This window comes from Cervus elaphus, chromosome 25, assembly GCF_910594005.1.
Source record: "Cervus elaphus chromosome 25, mCerEla1.1, whole genome shotgun sequence".
In the NCBI taxonomy this organism is placed as follows: Eukaryota; Metazoa; Chordata; class Mammalia; order Artiodactyla; family Cervidae; genus Cervus; species Cervus elaphus.
Window position 1 is genome coordinate 19,825,082 of NC_057839.1, and position 19,634 is coordinate 19,844,715.

The 19,634-nt window shown below is 37.8% G+C and overlaps 1 protein-coding gene across 1 annotated transcript in view; it reads right to left on the reverse strand.

Moving 5' to 3' along the window:
- Nucleotides 1-804: 804 nt before the first annotated feature.
- The window catches only part of IPO11 (importin 11), a 197,501-nt gene continuing 178,671 nt past the window's right edge, over nt 805-19,634 (reverse strand). Inside the window, exon 30 of the mRNA XM_043887205.1 lies at nt 805-2,177. Within this exon, the coding sequence (XP_043743140.1) occupies nt 2,013-2,177 (165 nt within the window). The 3' untranslated portion in view covers nt 805-2,012. The remainder of the gene's footprint in view (nt 2,178-19,634) is intronic.

Genomic DNA, 19,634 nt, shown 5'->3' on the forward strand with positions numbered 1-19,634 from the left:
AACCCTACATCCAAAGACAAAGAACGTTCTGAGCTCCACATCAGGCTTCCAAGCCTAGGAGTCTGGAAGCGGGAGGAGGATACCCCAGAGAGTCTGACTCTGAAGGCCAGTAGGGTTTGATCCCAGGAAATCCACAGGACTGGGGTTGTGTATGTACTCGGACATTAAAAAGAGTGAAATAATGCCTTCTGCAGCAATACGGATGAACCTGGAGACTATCATGCTAGTGAAGTAAGTCACACAGAAAGACAAATATCACATGATATTGCTTACATCTTTAAAAAATGATAAAATGAACTTACTTACAAAACAGAAACAGACTCAGACTTATGGTTACCAGGGAGGAAGGGTGGGTTGGCGGGAAGGACAGACTCGGGAGCTTAGGACTAACACACTGCTATGTATTTGAAACAGACAACCAAAAAGGACCTCCTGTGTTAGCACAGGGAACTCTGCTCAATACTCTGTAATAACCTAAATGGGAAAAGAATGTGATAAAGATTGCACATGTGTAACTGAATCACTTTGCTGTACATTGTAAACTAACAGAACACTGCTAACCAACTTCACTCCAATATAAAATAAAATTTAAAAAGAAAAGAAACCTCATATTAAAGAAGTTCTGGTCATGAAACGAAAAGAGAAACTGAAAGGGTAACTAGGATTTGCTACATGAAGGACTGCCGCCTACTAAGAGAGAGTCAACACCAGACTCTGAAAGAAAACCTCTCTTCAAAATTCACTGGGCCATTCTTATGAACTCATTTTTTGTGAGGCAGGAAAAATAATCAGGCAAGTCAAAGGTGAGGTATCTTTGGAAAATTTAATTTGGACCATATTTTTCTTTCTTTAGCTGAAAACATCAAATATTTTCATACATTTTGGGCTCCATGACTTACAAAGGGGCAGTGGGTTTCCTGCAGTTACATAGTGTACCCAACTTTCTATAGAAAGATCAGACATTCTCCAACCTTGCTTTTGAATATTTTCTTTAAAATGCTTCAAAGGTTCTTTACAGTCAATGGCAAGTAGAACAAAGTAAGGCTTTTTTTTCTCCTTTTTCCCCGTTTTTGGTACTGCGTGTAGGAGGAATAAGGAAGGAAGACTCGTCACATCAGCGCTGGTACCCTGGGGGACTGCTGCTAGGCCCCCCACGGGCACCCCTGCACTGAGGAGCCCAAGGCGGGGGAGTGCTCAACAGCCTGTCACAGCAGAGGGGGGTCTGTGGCTGTTAGCTCCTCTCGGGTCCGCAGGGCTCCTGGCCTCCAGGAGTAACAGAGGACCGAGGACCAAACCACGACCAGATGTCTCCCACCTGGCACTGCAGTGCCGCGGGGTCACTTCTGTGGGCCTTACAACGTGCATTTAAAGACTAAATGTAATTAGTGAAAATAACACAAGGAAAAAAAAAAACTTTACTAATTCCCATATCAAATTACTAGAATGAAAATAAAAGCATCTGTCTGATAAAACATATCTTCTATTCGGTTGAAAGCAACTCCCCTGGCGAGACCATCTCGGTAATGTGTGTCTGCCACGACGTGTACACTTCTGCCTGGTGCACGCATTTCTTTAATTGCATCACCTGAACAGCGCTGTCACTTTTCAACTTGTAGTCTCATTAGCTTAGAAAAGGGATAAGGCAGCCAAATTTAACTAATTTTGGTTGCAGTAAAACATCTCAGACATTAAACCTTCTTCTTCTCAAGTGTTAAGAGCACATGATTAAAAGGTAATAAACACTTTCTTCTCTTAACAGGAAACTAAGCAGCTATTGTTGTCAAATCTATCTCTAGTAAACACAGGGCCCCTCATAAATATAAAATTAAATTCTTTTGAGGAATAGGTTTGCGATTTTAGTTATGTAGGATTTACATTTATTCGCTGAATTTTTGTAGTAAAAAAAGGCGTGGTCTTTGCGTCTCTTTGCTTCTTACACAAGGGATTTCTCCACCGTCCCAGCAGGCTTGCACACAGGGTGGCAGGCTGGCCTCCTCAGCCACGGCTCACACTCAGAAGCCCTGCAGAAACTCCTGCAGCTGGGTGACGATCTCGGTGTCCACCGTCTCCATGAGGGACTGGAAGCCTTGCTCTCCCAGCAGCTCCTGCTGGGCCTTGAGCTTCTCGTAGATAAACTGCTGCAGCGACACGGTGTGCACGGGGTCCTTCAGGGCCAGCTGTGGGACAGAGAGGAGCCACACTGCGTCACAGAGGCAAAACAAGGCCCTTATACCTGTGAGTGACTCAATCCTTTGTTAATTCCTTTCACAGCATCTAAAGTGCCTCTGCCTCCCTTCTTGCACGGGACTCGAGCGCAGCCTCAGCGTGAAAGGGTTGCCAAAGAAAATTTCACTAAGTGAGTCTAACCTCAGTCCCCTGCACCTCCAAGCACAGTCGTCTGATTAGCCCAATTTCTCAACAGCTCATCCATGTAAAGAATCAAAACCTGGTGGAAAGTACCCTAAAAGGAACACAACGTGCCAAAGAGCATTTAAACAGCTTTAACATGATTGGCCAGGGTGTCTCATAGGAACAGCAGGGACTTTACTGCGGCAGCTTGGTGAGGCCCTCAGGACTGACAAAGGAGATGCTGCCTTGTCCCGGATCGCTGTTACTTACACACATGTATATTCTTCTGGTTAAAAAGAGAAAGAAAAATAATTAGTAAAAATAGATTTTAACAACCCAAATATGTGCTCCTCCCCTATGGTTGAAGTATTTGAAAAACAAAAGAAATACAATTAAATTAAAAATAACCCATCCATCCACTTCCTAAAGATAACAATCTGACAGAAAACATTCTGGCCTCTTTGGCCTAGGGCATGCAGCTATGTACATATAAATACACAATTAATATTGCTGTTTGCACTTAAAATTATCACACAAAAAACTGTACTCTAATACATTTAAGGATTCTAAATATATTCGTCTTTTTTTTTTGTTATAGGCGTGTTGAAGTAATCAGTCTAGTTTAAATGAAATTTTTTTTTTACAATTTTAACTATAATTTTGCTAAATGATCTTTCATGAATAATGTTCCATGTTACTATGTATACAGCCTTTCCTTTACATTTCAGAGTATTTCTTGAGGATATCTATCACTATTTTAGAAGAATTACTAAAGTACATACGTAATTTTATGACCCTTGATACATACTATCAAGTTGTTTTTCCTATGGTTTGCACCAACTTAAAAGGTGTATGAGTTTTCAGCTTGTGACACTGTTGGCACTGGTATCGTCAGCATTTACATTACTTAAAATTTAAGAACTGAAAAATTACACATCTTTGCTTTAAGCTGTATATTGCTCTCATTATCAATAATGCTGAACATGCACAAGGCTTTAAGTAAAGCTTCTGGGTGAGAAATTCTCCTTCCTTACTGAGGCTCAATTCTCTTCTATGCAGATAAAGTAGCTGAGTCAGATCTGCTGTTTGAGCCATTTAAGTAGATTTTTATATTATGACCACAAATAGAAAATGTAACCGAGAGGCAAAGACACAGGAGCCACGAATATGAAATTGAATCCCTTATGTGACCATTCCGGAATTACAAAGTAAATTCATGGCAGGGGTAATTTCAATACTCATTCTTCTGGAAAATGGGTAGGAGAAAGAACAGCAAGAATTGACAGGCCTGAAGATATCATTCTACAAAATGTACAGAAATTGAACATTTAAAGGTACATGCTCTCCTAAGCAACATGTAATAATGTTCAATATTATTTTAATGACCAGGAAATAGCCTCTTATGAAAGAGGGTGTGAACTTTGTTGAAATACTATGAATTATCTCTAACTAAAGCCATCTGCTACAATATGAGTGAAAAGAAACTGAGCTTCAAGCTGATGTTCAACAAGTCACTCCAATTACTGAAACAAAGCTTAACAGTCTGGTTTAAATGTGGTTTCAATTTGCTATATGACACTGGAAGCAGTTAGCTTATCACATCTCCACTTTAATTTCCAACAGACTAATAAAGAAAGAAAAGAAAACTCAGCAGTGGCCACAGGACTGGAAAAGGTCAGTTTTTATTCCAGTACCAAAGAATGCAATGCCAAAGAATGTTCAAACTACTGCACAACTGCACTTATTTCATATGTTAGCAAAGTAATGCTCAAAATTCTTCAAGCTAGGCTTCAACAGTATGTGTACCCATAACTTCCAGGTGTTCAAGTTGGATTCAGAAAAGGCTTAGGAACCAGAGATTGAATTGCCAACATCCATTGGATGATAGAAAAAGCAAGAGAATTCCAGAAAACATGTACTTCTGCTTCACTGACTACACTAAAGTCTTTGTCCATGTGGATGACAACATACTGTGGAAAATTCTTAAAGAGATGGGAATACCAGACCACCTTATACCTGTCTCCTGAGAAACTTGTATGCAGGTCAAGAAGCAACAGTTAGAACAGGACATGGACCAATAGACTGGTTCAAAATTGGGAAAGGGAAATGTCAAGGCTGTATATTCTCAACCTGCTTATTTAACTTCTATGCAGACTACATCATGAGAAATGCCAGGCTAGATGAAGCAGAAGCTGGAATCAAGATTGCCGGGAGAAATAGCAATAACCTCAGATACACAGATGATACCACCCTTATGGCAGAAAGTGAAGAGGAACTAAACAGCCTCTTGATGAAGGTGAAAAAAGAGAGTGAAAAACCTGGCTTAAAACTCAACATTCAAAAAACTAAGATAATGGCATCTCCGTTTGATGATGGGATCACCAGTCCCATCACTTCATGGCAAATAGATGGGGAAACAACAAAAACAGTGACAGACTTTATTTTCTTGGGCTTCAAAACCGCTGCAGATGGTGACTGCAGCAATGAAATTAAACGATGCTTGTTCCTTGGAAGAAAAGCTATGACAAACATACACAGCATATTAAAAAGCAGAAACATTACTTTGCCAACAAAGGTCTGTATAGTGAAAGCTATGGTTTTTCCAGTAGTCATGTATGGATCTGAGATTTGGACCTTAAAGAAGGCTGAGCATCAACGGATTGATGGTTTTGAACTGTGGTGTTGGAGAAGACTCTTGAGAGTCCCTTTGAATACAAGGAGATCAAACCAGTCAATCCTAAAGGAAATCAGTCCTGAATATTCACTGAAAGGACTGATGCTGAAGCTGAAGCTCCAATACTCTGGCCATCTGATGTGAAGAGCCGACTCATTAAAAAAGATCCTGACGCTGGGAAAGATTGAAGGCAGAAGGAAAGGGGGACGACAGAGGATAAGATGGTTGGATGGCATCACCTATTCAATGGACATGAGTTTGAGCACACTCTGGGAGATGGTGGAGGACAGGGAAGCCTGACGTGCTGCAGTCCATGGAGTCGCTAAGAGTCAAACACAACTGATGACTAAACAATAACAAAACCCCACCAGATGTGGCAGAACACCTCATCAGTATATTTTTAAAAGTGTATTTTAACAGTGATCAGTCATGAGAAGATTAAAAACATTTATCTGCTTTATAAGGACCGCTGTGGAGGGAAGAAGGAATTAAAAAAAAAACAAACATACAGAATCTCTAACTGCACACCTTGCACGTGTCATGTGTGCTCGGTAATCATGTCCAACTCTTTGTGGCCCCGTAGGCTGCAGCTCACCAGGCTCTTCTGTCCTGGGATTTTCCAGGCAAGAATACTGGAGTGGGTTGCCATTTCCTCCTCCAGGGGATCTTCCTGACCCAATGATTGAACCCAAGTCTCCCACATAGCAGGTGGATTCTTTACCACTGAGCCACCTGGGGAAGCCCTAACTGTACACCTCAAAGGATCTTAAAAAAAAAAAAAAAACAACACTATATTTCATTAAAATAAAATACACATTGGCAAATAAATGTCTATTTTGGCTTGTGGTAGACATTCATTAATCATAGCTATTAATACCTTATTTTGAAGAATTAAAGCAGATTGACCAAATGATTGCCTAGAGAAGAATGATCACTGCACATGCACAAAAAAATTCAGACACTATTTTTTTGAAGGTAATAATGCCTATGCGTGTGTGTGCTGAGTTGCTTCAGTAGTGTCTCACTCTTTTTGACCCACGGCCCCACCAGGCTCTTCTGTCCATGGGATTCTCCAGGCAAGAATACTGGAGGGGGTTGCCATGTCGTCCTCCATGGGATCTTCCCAACCTAAGATCGAACCTGCCTCTCCTGCATCCCAGGCAGATTCTTTACCATTAGAGTCACCTGGAAAGCCCAAAAACGCCCGTAGTCACTAAAATTAAGAGACCCTGAAGTCACTAACAACGTTTTTAAAACTATTACTTTTATTTAAATAATGTCCACTTGACATAATTATTTGATTTAACGTGAAAATACACAAAATGCATACCATGTTTACCAAGTGGCATGTTCTCAAGAAAATAATTAGTTTTCTAATGTAGTAAGTAAACTGTAACTAGGAAGATACTGGACATTATACATAAACAAACTATAAGGAGGCTCCAAAAGGTGGAGAGAAGGCAGACCAGGGAGCCTAGCACCCAAGGAACAACACAGTGTTGAGCGCTCTTTCTTCTTGCCTAATAAATCCCAGATTTGGGGCTGAAGAAGCCAGCAACTGGCAACACCCATGAGCATAGAAATCTCCAGCAAAATATCTACGAGATCTCTAGCCAAAGGACGAGGAAAGGGACCACACAGCAAGACAAAAACACTGAGACACCTGCTCTACTTCAGACAAGCACCGCTGAGTAAACCATGGCCCACTCTCACTGTGCGATCACAAGGACGCCACCCTCTCCCGTGTGTGGGAGCCCTTGGGGACCTTGCACTCTCTCCTTTCTCCCCTCAGGAGGTATCAGTGGAGGCTCTGTGAAGGGGAACATGGCCTTCTTCCCCTACCTGGCAGTAACAAACTGGCACATCTACTTCTCCTGCCAGAGCAGGATCAGAAGAAACCAGTTAAAACAGAAGATATTTTTAAATAAGACTCAGAGTCTCACAACATAATACTAAAAGTGGCCAGTTTTCAGTAGAAATCACTTATAACGCCAACCAAAAGGAGAGGTCATGGCCAAGAGTGAAGTGCGTTTAATTATAAAAGGGTTCCAAATCTTGATTCATTAATTTCAATATTCTGGCTGTGAAGTTATAGTTTTACAAGATGTCCTCATCCAGTGGAAGATGGATCATCCTCCATCCATCCATCAGTGGACATCCAATGATGTCCTCATCACTGGAGGACATGAACAGTTAACAGTTTATAAACTAGAGAGATCATTAATCTGGCAACCTCAATGACCAAGAATACACTGGGAGGCAAGGAGTTAACTTCTAAAGATGAATGATCAAAATAGTTTGGCACATATATGCCCAATTTAAACAAAGTATTCATAGAAGAATCTTACAAAATCAAATTATTTATTCTTCTTTCCCAAACATATTCTAACAGGTGTGATTACCTTTGCTGAGGTGCACAAATGTGAGGAGATAAAAACCTGCTACAGGGAAAACAAAGGCAACAATATTGAGGTTCAACTGACAACATGGAAATACTGGGAGCAATGAGAAGAAACAGAAAACTATTAAACATCTGAACCAGACAAGATGCAATATGTGGTATTCTGGGCTGAATCCTGCAACCGAGAGCATGAGCAGAAACCTGGTGAAATTTAAGTAAAGTATGGAGTTTAGTTAATAGCAATATACCAAAGTGGGCTTCTCAGCTTTGATAAACGTACAACGGTAATGTAAGATGTTGACTCTAGGGAAAACTGGGTGAAGGGTGCATGAGAATACTCTGTACTATCTATCTTTGTTACTTTTCTGTAGACCTAAAACTATTTCAAACTAAAACGATTATCTTTATGCCAGTACCATACCATTTTAATTACTGTGGCCTTGTAATATATTTTGAAATCAGGGCATGTGATACCTCCAGCTTTCTTCTTTTTCAAGACTGTCTTGGCTGGCTATTCAAGATCTTTTAGGGTTCTATATGAATTTTAGAATTGTGTTTTTCATTTCTATAAAAACTGCCATTGACATTTTGATAGGAATTGCACCGAATCTGTAAATTGCTTCGGGTAGTACAGACCTCTTAACAATATTAAGCCTTCCAATCCATAAACATGGATATCTATTTGTTTTTAAATTCTTTTATGACTATTTTATAGTTTTTGGCATACAAGTCTTTCATTTCTTTAGTTAAGTTTATGCCTAAGTATTTTATACTTTTTGAGGCTATTGTAAATTTTTAATTTCTTGATTTTTTTCTCTTAATTTCTAATTTTTTTCCTAAATTTCTTAATTTAGTTTTCTTAATTTCCTTTTTAGATAATTATTAGCATATAGAAAACACACTGAATTTCTGCACATTGATTCTGTATCCTGCAACTTTACTAAATTCATTTATTAGGTCTAGTATTTTTTTTAACAGTGTCTTCAAGGGTTTCTCTATATAAGATCACGTCATCTGTAAGTATGAACAGTTTTACTTCTATCATTTCAATTTGTATGCCTTTAATTTCTTTCTTTCTTTTTTTTTTTTTTTTTTGCTTAATTGCTCCAGCTAGGATTTCCAGAAATGAATAGAGAGATCAGAAATAAATCTACACATATATAGTTACCTACTCATCTTCAATAAGGGTGCCAAGAATGCACAGTGGGGAAAGGATAGCCTCTTCAACAAAGTGTGTTGCGAAACTGTATATCCATATCTAAAACCTTTACCTTATACCACACACAAAAGTCAACTCAAAATTAAAGGCTTAAACATAAGACCTCAAACTGCAAAATGCCTATAATATAGGGGAAAATCTGTACGACTCTGGCATTGGCAATGATTTCATGGATATGATACCAAGAAACACATGCAACAAAATCAAAAACACGGGGAACTATGTCCAACAAAACTTTAATTAAAAGTTATTTTAAAATACAGATTTAGACTAAAAAATACTCTCCTCTGTGGATATATGGTTTGGGGACAAACTGCTGTAGAAGCCTGAATTAGTTGACAAAAATGTTCATTATATACACAGAATGTCTAATCAGTAAGACTGGCAAGTTCATTCTCAAAATGACAAAAATTGACAAACTTAGTCACATCCAAAGCTGATTCTTCTCAAGCTAATGGCATCATTAGATGCCACTAGACTACGGACTTCCAATTTCTTGGTTTTGTTCTTTCTGTTATGTCCATATGCCTAACCCCCATTCTTTCCCTTCAAGAAAGCACATGATAATTTAAGAAATATTTCCATGGTTATAAGATTAGGAAACATAACATTTTTCAGTTATTAGCAGAAGATAACTAGCCAGAATTTCCTGACTCCAAGGTAATGCCTAAAAAATTAAATGTTAATAACCTGACTCACTTCAAAAGTACATTCACTGGACTTTAATAAGCAAGTAGTTCAATTCCCTGGTATTGAAATTATTACTCTAAGACAGAATGATTCTGGTTGAACTGTATAAAGGTCCTTCTGTTGGTTAAAAAAAAAAAAATAAGGTCCTTCTATTGGTAATGATAGCTTTCTGATATAACAACAACGGACCCATAAGGTGTTTAGTCTCTAAAGTTGGTACAAGATTTTTAGCTCCTGTGGTGCTACTTGCCAAGATTCATGTATATTTCATGAGATTTTTATTCCTTAAAACTAAAAAACATTCCATTGCATTAATCTTCAGTTTCACCCAGCATGAATTTGGTAAAGCTGAATCTTTTATTTTCTTAGGTTATCTGGCATATTGGGTCATTGTTCACTTTTCTCCATATACCTTATGATAATGTTTCAGAAATTATTCACAGTTAATTTTTTTATATAATATTTTGCTAAAGAGAAAAAGTTTCCTATCTTAGAGAAAAATACAGAAGATGTTTTCAAAGAACAATATACTTTCTATAAAATCTCAGAGATTATGTATAAACACACTGGCTATGCAATAAGACAAAAATCTTAAAAGGAAAATTTGCCTACAAGGTATTTAACCATGTAGCCTTTAGAAATTCTTTAGTTTTGATCCTTTGTTTAAAATTATCTTCTTTTTTTACCTCTGATTGTTTTACTAAAAGGTAACTCAATTTCTAAAATATATCTAAATAATTTAAAATTTCTAAAATCTCTTAGGATATAAATTCTCCCTTTGTGGCTTAACAAAGAGTTTGAGGCCTGTAGATAAGGCCTGCAGATATCAACCAGAACCCACTTCATTAATGATGCTTGGCAGTGCAAATTTAGTCACTAATTACACCCAGTGTGAAGCCCAAATTCCAAGGGAGTCAACTGAGATTTTTACTTTATTCTATTTTTAAATTTATTTTTATTTTAATCACTGTTATGGTTGCTCCTTGAGGAATTTAGTTTACAGTTTTTATCTGATGAGCTTGTAAGTAAAGGAACTATCTTACACTGCTATGTCTAGAAAGAGTGGGATGGAGACTTGTTTTATTCTATTATACCTTTCCCTATAAAGTACATTAAATCTTTTGCAAAGTAAGTTTGAGAGGAATGCACAATTTAAACAATGAGCCAAGTATTTATTTCAAGTCCAGCTCTGAGGAACAGAACATCTGCTTATTTCTTTATATCTGTCTTGGTATGGAATGTTCTCTATCAGAGCAATTAAATAGAAATCAAAATATTCTATTTATATTACTAAATTCCAACCACAAGCAAGGCATGTGCTAGGCACAGACTAGGCCCTTCACTCACAATAAAGAATCCTAGGAAACAAGGGAATCTTCAGCAATATAACCAAAAATTCTGAAAGAATGGTGGTCCAGTGTGCTTGGCAGCGCTGGGAACAGTCTGAGAAACTGTTTAAAATGCTGATGTCTAAGTCTTACTTCTAGAAATTCTGATTTAACTGGTTTCAGGCACCAGGGTATTTTTGAAAGCTCTCCAGGTGATTCTGATGTACATCTAAAAGTGAGAAACCCTGTTATAGAAAAATTTTGAGGATTAAGATCTCAGAAAGTGAAAGTGTTAGTCACTCAGTCACATCTGACTCTTTGCAACCCCATGGACCATGTCCTCTGTCCATGTAATTCTCCAGGCAAGGATAGTGGATGGAGTGGGTTGCCATTCCCTTTTCCAGGGGCTCTTCCTGACCCAGGGATTGAACCCAGGTCTCCCACATTGTGGCTTAGCGGTAAAGAACCTGATTGCAATGCAGGAGCTGCAGGAGACCTGGGTTCGATCCCTGAATTGGGAAGATCCCCTGCAAGAGGGCATGGAAACCCACTCCTGTATCCTTATCTGGAAAATCCCATGGACAAAGGAGCCTGGAGGGCTACAGTCCACAGGGTCGCAAAGAGTCGGACACAACTGAAGTGACTTTTAGCAAGCAAGCAAGTTGCCATACTGCAGGCAGATTCTTAACCATCTGAGCCACCTAAGATCTCAAGTGAACCTAAAAAAAAAAAAACTTTGTATTTTTACATTCATTCAAATAAAAAGAATATATGTAACAGACTGGTATCTAGAAAAACATTTCCTTTATTCTTTAGTTTCAGTGAAACATTTTTAAGTTCCTTTTGCTTACTGTATGCATAAGGAGCCAGTCAGTGTCCTTAATCTATTTCAAAAAGTTGGATTATCGTCCATCAAATTGTAAACCATTAATAATTTACAAAAATGACAGAATATGAAGGCAATGAACACTTTCCAACCTGACCATTGCTGGTATAGCAAAACTGTTAGAGAATTTGCAGTATTTTAAGACTTGTTTCTGGGAAGGGAAATACTGTTCTATGGCTGTTTAACCTAAATTCACTGGGGTACTTGAGATGATATCATGCACAATTTAAATTGCATTGTGTGTTTATTTTAGTAGGCAGACTTGGCACAGAACAAAGGAATACACAGCATGCCTCCAGGACTGAGTTATCTGTGGAAGTCAAACAGAAAACTCAAAAAAATAGCAGCACTGTGATTAACAAAGATGGGACTGACTCGACAAGGTTTTAGAAAACAGCACAACTGAAGCATTTCAAAATATCTGTCCCACTATTACCTTTTAATATTGGAGTTTATTTAAATCTAGCCTACCAACATTTATTTTATTTCCATAAAAACAGACTAACCACAAGCAGAATATCTACAATACCCAATGGATTTAAGACCATAAATGAGCTTGTACCCGTCTCTGAGAATTACTCTCGTTTTATATTCAAGGAATAAATTCATCGTGAAATGGAACAAGTAGTTTCAGAAGCAATTCACCAACATCAAAGGCTAGATCTTTCCTGAAGAAAGGTCATCCAAATCGCCAGTAAATAGTTCATGTTAAGTGCTGACTTACGTGTTTAAAGAAATTTGTTACCACTAGCATCTAATTCAGTGAAAGGTTATTGAGTATCCATTTTGTACCATTCTACATATGTGTGTGTGCACGCGTGCGTGCGCTAAGTCGCTTCAGTCATGTCTGACTTTGCAACCCTATGGACCGCAGCCAGGCTCCCCTGTATGTAGTCAGGCTCTTCTGTCCATGGGATTCTTCAGACAAAAGTGGGTAGCTGTGCCCTCCAGAGAGAGTATCTTCCTGATCCAGGGATTGAACCCCTATCTCTTAAGCCTCCTGCATTGGCAGGCAGATTCTTCACCACTAGCACCACCTGGGAAGCCCTCAACATATATAACCTGTATGTAAAATGCTTTGGGGGGGCAGGGTAACATGAAAATTAGTGGTGTAGTAAAATTTTTTATATTAAATAGTAAAAAGCTGCTGCATCATTTGTTCTTTGGAATGAAACAGCTACTGTGTGTATGTGTGATAAAAGAGAAGATAAAGAGAGAAGGTGGGGAGAGGTAAAGAGGGTGCCAGGAGAGACAATGAAGAGAAGATATATCTCTCAGTTACCCAGGTCAGAAGAAAGCTAGCTGGTGATATAGCATATCGAAGAGCAACAGTATTCAGTGCGTGGAAGCAGTTAATTTGTAGTTAAATGAGTGGAGTAGGAAAACACTATCAAGTTCTCTTGGCAAGTATAATACTGGAAGCCTCTTCCCCATTGTATGGCTAAATACAATCTCAAACCTTTTCTTGCCAAAAGTTTTCTGTGCTACTTTTTCTTTTATTGAGAAAAATTTTAAAAAGTCACCAGATGATAGAATTTCTTTTTAAATACATATACATCTGGTCTACAACAAAAAAATGAGAAAAGGATTTCTCATTAGAAACACTGACTTTATAACCAAACTTAGTTAGAACATATAGGTATTCTGTAAAATAACCAAGAAGTAACTTAAAAAAAAAAATAATTGAGGTTTAAAACAAACCCAAAAAATGACAAAGTCAAAAGATTCCCTTTTATTTAGAGAAATTCTGACAGGGTACATTACCTTTTTTTTTTTTTTTTTGAGTGGAACACAATTTTGTTTTTAAAAGACAAAACCATCTATAACATCTACTTACAATTTTTCAATTAAAAGAAAATCTATGTGGATTTTTGGTGCAGCGGGCCACATAAGTGGTAGTCTGTCAGGGAAGATGAAAGGACTAATGGATACACTTCTTGGTTAACAATTCTGGAGTTTGTGGAAATGTACAAAGGTTAAAAAATGTACAAAAGAAGACAGCCTATAGTTTAACAGTCACATTACATAATGCCATTTTCTTAAAGAAAAAAAATGAACATCTATAAAATTCAAATGTAAAGTATGCTAAGGAATTATGAGTCAAAGATCTACACAGAAAACTTTAGTTCAAAGGAAAGAGAAAAACAGTTATTAATAATAAAGCCTTCTTCCACATTTCACTGAAAATGTGGAGATCATATTTGTGGAATTTAGGGTTTATACCCCAATTTACAAAAGTCAATTGGTATCTGAAGTTTCACGGCCTCCAGTATTTATGCAGTCACAGTCACAGTATTATGCAGTCAAAGTCACAAACACATAATTTATGAGTTAGCAAATTCATGATAGAGCATGGCTGTACAACAATCTTCTACAATACACATCTGACCAGGTCACTCTTTTGATGACAACTTTTTAATGCCTCCCTGTTCCTACCAAATAAAATCCAGATTCCCAGATATCCACAGCTACTGTAACAACCACAACTTACTATCTCTGCCCGTATAGATGAGAAGGCCAGAGGAGTCTCACAGGGCTAAAATCCAGGTGTGTCGGCAGGGCTGCTTTCCTTTCTGAAGGTTTAGGTGAGAATCTGTCTGCTTGGCTTTTATTCTAGCAGCCTTCTCACGCCATCTTTAAAGCAACAGCAGATGGAGCCTTTTTGACACTGCATCATTCTGACCCTCTCCGCCTGCCTCCCTCTTCGCTTCTATGGACTCTAGTGATTACACTTGACCCACCTGAATAATCTCCCTTGTGATCAGCCAATTAGCAACCTGAGTTCCACTTTGCTGTGCAACAAAACATGGTCATGGAGGACACAACATATTCATAGCTCCAGGGACTAGGACACAGATGTCCCTGAAGGTGAAAGGGATTATTCTGCCTACCACACTTAGCATAGATTATACCAGGCCCTCTACAACCCAGCTTCTTTTGATACATAGTGCTGCTGCTGCTGCTAAGTCGCTTCAGTCGTGTCCGACTCTGTGCGATCCCATAGACGGCAGCCCACGATGCTCCGCCGGCCCTGGGATTCTCCAGGCAAGAACACTGGAGTGGGTTGCCATTTCCTTCTCCAGTGCATGAAAGTGAAAAGTGAAAGTGAAGTCGCTCAGTCGTGTCCGACTTCGCAACCCCATGGACTACAGCCCACCAGGCCCCTCCGTCCATGGAATTTTCCAGGCAAGAGTACTGGAGTGGGGTGCCATTGCCTTCTCTGCTGATACACAGTAGGCACCTAAAAAATGTCTGAGTGACATTCCCCCCATGGCCCACTGTTCAGTGAAATAAGACAAAGAACTACTTCTCCTGAGTACCACAGCATGCTTAGCAGCTTCATTGGCTCCTACCCACTAAACACCCACAGCACTTCTCTGGCCTTGTGACAACAGAAATGTCTTTCAGACAATGTTGTAAGTCCTGGGGTTGGGAACAACTATTAAACAAGGATCCATTGTTTGTATCTAAAATAATGCAAACCTAATTCACACAATGACATAAAGCCATTTGACTAGGGTTAAGAAAGTCATCCATTTCTTCATTTCTTCCAGCTCAGTAAGGAAGTGGTGAGAAAGAAGTTACCTCCAGTTTAAGTTAAAAGAAAGTTAAAAATAACACTTGGCTACTTTCTATAACAAAAGCTTTCTTCTTTTTTATCTGTTTTAAAGTAATTTATTTCAAAGGGACAGTTTCAAAAAAAAATCAGACGACCTATTAATATGATCTTCACATACACTATCACATGTTAGATATTAAAAAAAAGCATAAAATTGTGAAAGCTGTTTTAAATCATTTCACTTTGCTGTGGTTTATGTAAAACTGAATTCGAGTAGCTAGGATACAATGAAATCCTATGAAATAATTAATTTGTTAATTCTTTAGTTAACAAATCTTCTTTCATCAGAAAGGATATTTTATTTGTATCCCTTTATACAGAATTAAATCATTTTAATTGTTTTAAATTAATACAAATGGACATGTTTTTTCTCATATTTTCTTCATTTGATTCTGAATCACAATAACACACCTTAGCTATTAATAAAACTATGTCTTTATTCATATCACACAGCGTGAGACAACAAAGAAGCAATTACTTTCAATGCACTGCTCAAAAGAATTAGCTGGACTATAATGTGAATGTATGTATGTATTAGATTTAAGAAATAGTCTAAAAGGAAATAAATCTGCAACTCTTAGCATCAAAACAGCAGAAGCCTTATGCCTCTGACTTTCAAACAGTCCTGTTTTTGCTGTTTTCCAGTAACCACACCTCTTTCTCACTTTAGACTCAGATAATTAACAATTCTTTAGTAAGTGTTCAGTTTATCTTAAAAATTATATTACGATGAATTTTCAAGTAAAATATCCTCAGAAATCATTAACGGGTATTAAAATACACTGTTAGGTTATAGTAATTAAAATAGGCAGGGATGTAGACTATAATATGGAGTTCTCAAATTCATGCAAGTCTGGCCATGTAGTACCTAGTAAAGGTAGCATTTCAAAATGGTAAAGAAGAGGTATGCTACGGATTAGTCTTGTGACAGAAGCCATATATGTAAGTGTGTATGTGTATAAATACATATATAAAGCTGATGCTCAATTCACTCTTACCAAAAAATTTCCAGTTAAAGATTTAAATGGAGTAAGCCCATTAAAAACATGAGAAATTATTTCTTGAGAGTGGGGGTAGCCATTCCAATCATGCCATAAAATGAGACACAACAAAAGAAGAGTTAAAAAAAAAATGGTTAAAATTAACAAATCGCTAACAATTAAAAAGGTGAAAACAACTACCACTGAAAACAACACATGGTGATGATCTCTCAAACAGCCGTGCAGATCTGGTGCTCAGAAGACAATGCTTCATCTTTCAGAAAGCAAGTCAAAGGAAGTGAAAAGGAAAAATAAAGCCTCACTAACAGTACCTGTAAGGGGGAGTCTGAGAATTGAAGCAGAGACCACTATTTGCAAAACTGTACCAGGACTTACAAACAGAAAAACTATCCTAAATCATGGTTTGCAAGACAAGCACTCTAAGCTCAAACTCTTTTAACACAGCTCATTGAGATCCATGTGCTCCAAGACAAGAAAACTGCTGACTGGCCTAATGGTAACTGTATGAACTTGTGTTAAAGCTAAGACCAGTGACTGTCCCGGCAAAATGACTGGCTTACAAATTCTGACCAGTCTTTGACAAAACCACTCTATGACTAAACTTCAGCCCTCTAAGCCCTATAAAACTCTTTCTTGATTTGCTCACTGTGACACATCCCATGTTCCCCAATGTGTGCATTCTCCCTCATTTTAACAACCTAGTATGCCTAACTTTGGTTCCTAGTTTTAGACAGACAGACAGACTGACAAACAGATAGATGAATAAATGGAAACAAAGGTGAGAATTAAGGGCTGATTTCTTTAATCTACAGAGTTTGTTCAGTTTTCTGACGGTGGCTTAATGAACTACTACAAACCATGAGGCATAAAACAACTGTTTTTTTAATGTTAATGGAGTCAGTGGATCTGGAATTCTTAAGAGTAGACAGAGGATGGATTGCCTCTGCTCCACGGTCTCTGGGGCTTCATTTGAGGAGACTTGAAGGCCAGAAGTGACTCAAGTCATCTTGGGAGTTGGAACCATCCGAAGAGTCACTCACTTATGTGTCTAGCAATTAATGCTTGTTGTTATCTGTGACTTCAGTTGGGGAAAATAAGACCTATGTTCTCCTTGTGGATGCTGGGGTTCCCTTACAGCATGGCACCTGGGGTCCAAGAATAAGTGTTCCTGGCGAATAAAGTGGAATCTATACCTAATGATCTAGACTGAGAAGTCATAAAGCATCAGCAAGCCTGACCAGTTTCAACAAAAGGAAATACATGTATCCTTTTAAGGAGGAAGAATGTCAAAGTCACACTTTAAGAATAGCATGTGGAATGGGAGATATTATTGTGACCATTCCTGGGAAACAATCTGTCACTCTTATTTAAAACCAAAGGAAAAAAAAAAACATAATTTCTAATAAAAAAATATAAACAAGTCATTCATCAGCCTCACTCATAATTAGAGAAAGTACATTAAACAACAAATTACTGCTTTCTAATTATCATATTGCCCAGGGTACAGGATAATTCATATACCACCACTGGGCATACAAATTTAAATTGCTAGTTGTTTTCCTTGAAGCGATGTGCTTGCTTTCAAGAAAATGCCAAATACTCAAGTCTGAATAATCATTTTTATCTTTCAAATGCTCTTCCACATCCACATTCAAGTGGTATTCATGAACAAGGTTTAATTCGGCTCAAAACTCAATCAAAAAGTAGTTTTCCTCAAAACCAACCATTGTCAGAGGACATCACCATTTTGACAGAAAATATTGAAAAGATGTACACTCAAGAGTGGAGATTTAGGAAACTTAACAATTTGTATTGTGTCATCAAAAACACTCTAAATTGAAACTGGCTTTAAAAAACAAAAACTAAGACTATGGTGGTGGAGAATATGATGACTACTAGCATAGTCGTATAGTTAGCTGCCATTGACCTTATCAATGCTAAGTGCCAGCAGTTATACCCACCACTGGGCACCCCACTGGTTTTAGCACCACCAGTACAAATGTTCACACATGAAAAGGGAAAGAATATCTCGGTATTATTATAAATGTTGCCTTGCAAAAGGGTATTCTGCATCAGACAAAGATTTCATGACTTTTAAATTAGTATAGGTTACTTTCATAATTTAAAAAAAAAAAAAAGTCTTCAAAATAGGAACTTCCTGATGTAGAACAATTCTTTGGAAATGTTTCCTAAATTTCCCTTTCTTCAAAAGACAGGCTCCTTATAAAAACACAACTAGCACTACTGATAATTTATTGAGAAAAAGAAAGAAGCAGTAGAGAAATAAAGTAGGAAAAACCATCAAGAAGACAGTCAAGAAGTTCACTGGAATGTTACCTAAGTACTCCTAAACTAGGCCATATTCTTCATCTAGAATATGAAGACTTTATTTGCATGGGGGTGTGGGGGTGTGCGTGCTCAGTTATGTCCGACTCTGTGTTACCCCAAGGACTATAGTCTGTCAGGCTCCTGTGTTCATGGGATTATCCAGGCAAGAATATCTGAGTGGGTTGCTATTTCCTCCTCCAGGGGATCTTCCCAACCTAGGGATCAAACCCATGTCTCTTGTATCTTCTCTATATACACTGAGTCAGTACCAAATCGCCAAAGTTTCCCAGTGAAGAGTGGCAAATTACTGAACTCTTTCTAAGGTTTTTAGTAACAATTCAAGTTGTTCTTGTTCAGTCGCTCAGTCATGTCAGACTCTTTGCAAGTAAATAATGAATAATGAGGCTGCCTCATTAAAATTAAAAAACTCAATACAAATGAATTTTTTTTAATACTCAAGAACAATACTGATGTCAGCAGGCAATTAGTCTCAAATCTTACCTAAAAACAAAAACTTAGAAGCATCATTTCATTTACTTCCAAGGGCATTTTCAATAGAATTGTCTTTTCCAGTGTCTTTTGATTACTATTATGTAGCCTACTGTGAAAGATCTTAACCTCTGGGCCTCAGATACTTTTTGATTAACATTTTAGTTCCATCAAGGGAAAAACTACTATCTCAGGAGGATGTCTGGTTATCAATTTGTGATTTTATTACATCTCAGTTGGATTATTTCAAGTCATTATTTCCTATCCTCTTGGATTTTTTAATGTCACATGCAACTCTACAGTTGAGCTGTACAGTAAGAGCTGAATTAACCACTGCAATAGCGTATTTCAAGATTTGGGGTAAATTTAACATTGACTTTGAGCTCTCACTGGTTAAAGAAAGTTTTGTTCAATCCAACTTTGAAATACTTAGTATTTTTATATAGCTGGCCTTAGGTAAAGTTATGTGTCCTAGGACAGTTTTGGTTACATCTTAGCATCACCTAAAAATCAAGATAAGGATATATTAACAGCAGTATGCCAGTCAAATGTAAAAAACAAATGCAAAAGAAAAATAGTTCATTTTGAAGATGCTACTTTATTGCCATTGTGTGGAGGTATAGAGAGACAGTTGTGTAACTACTGAAATC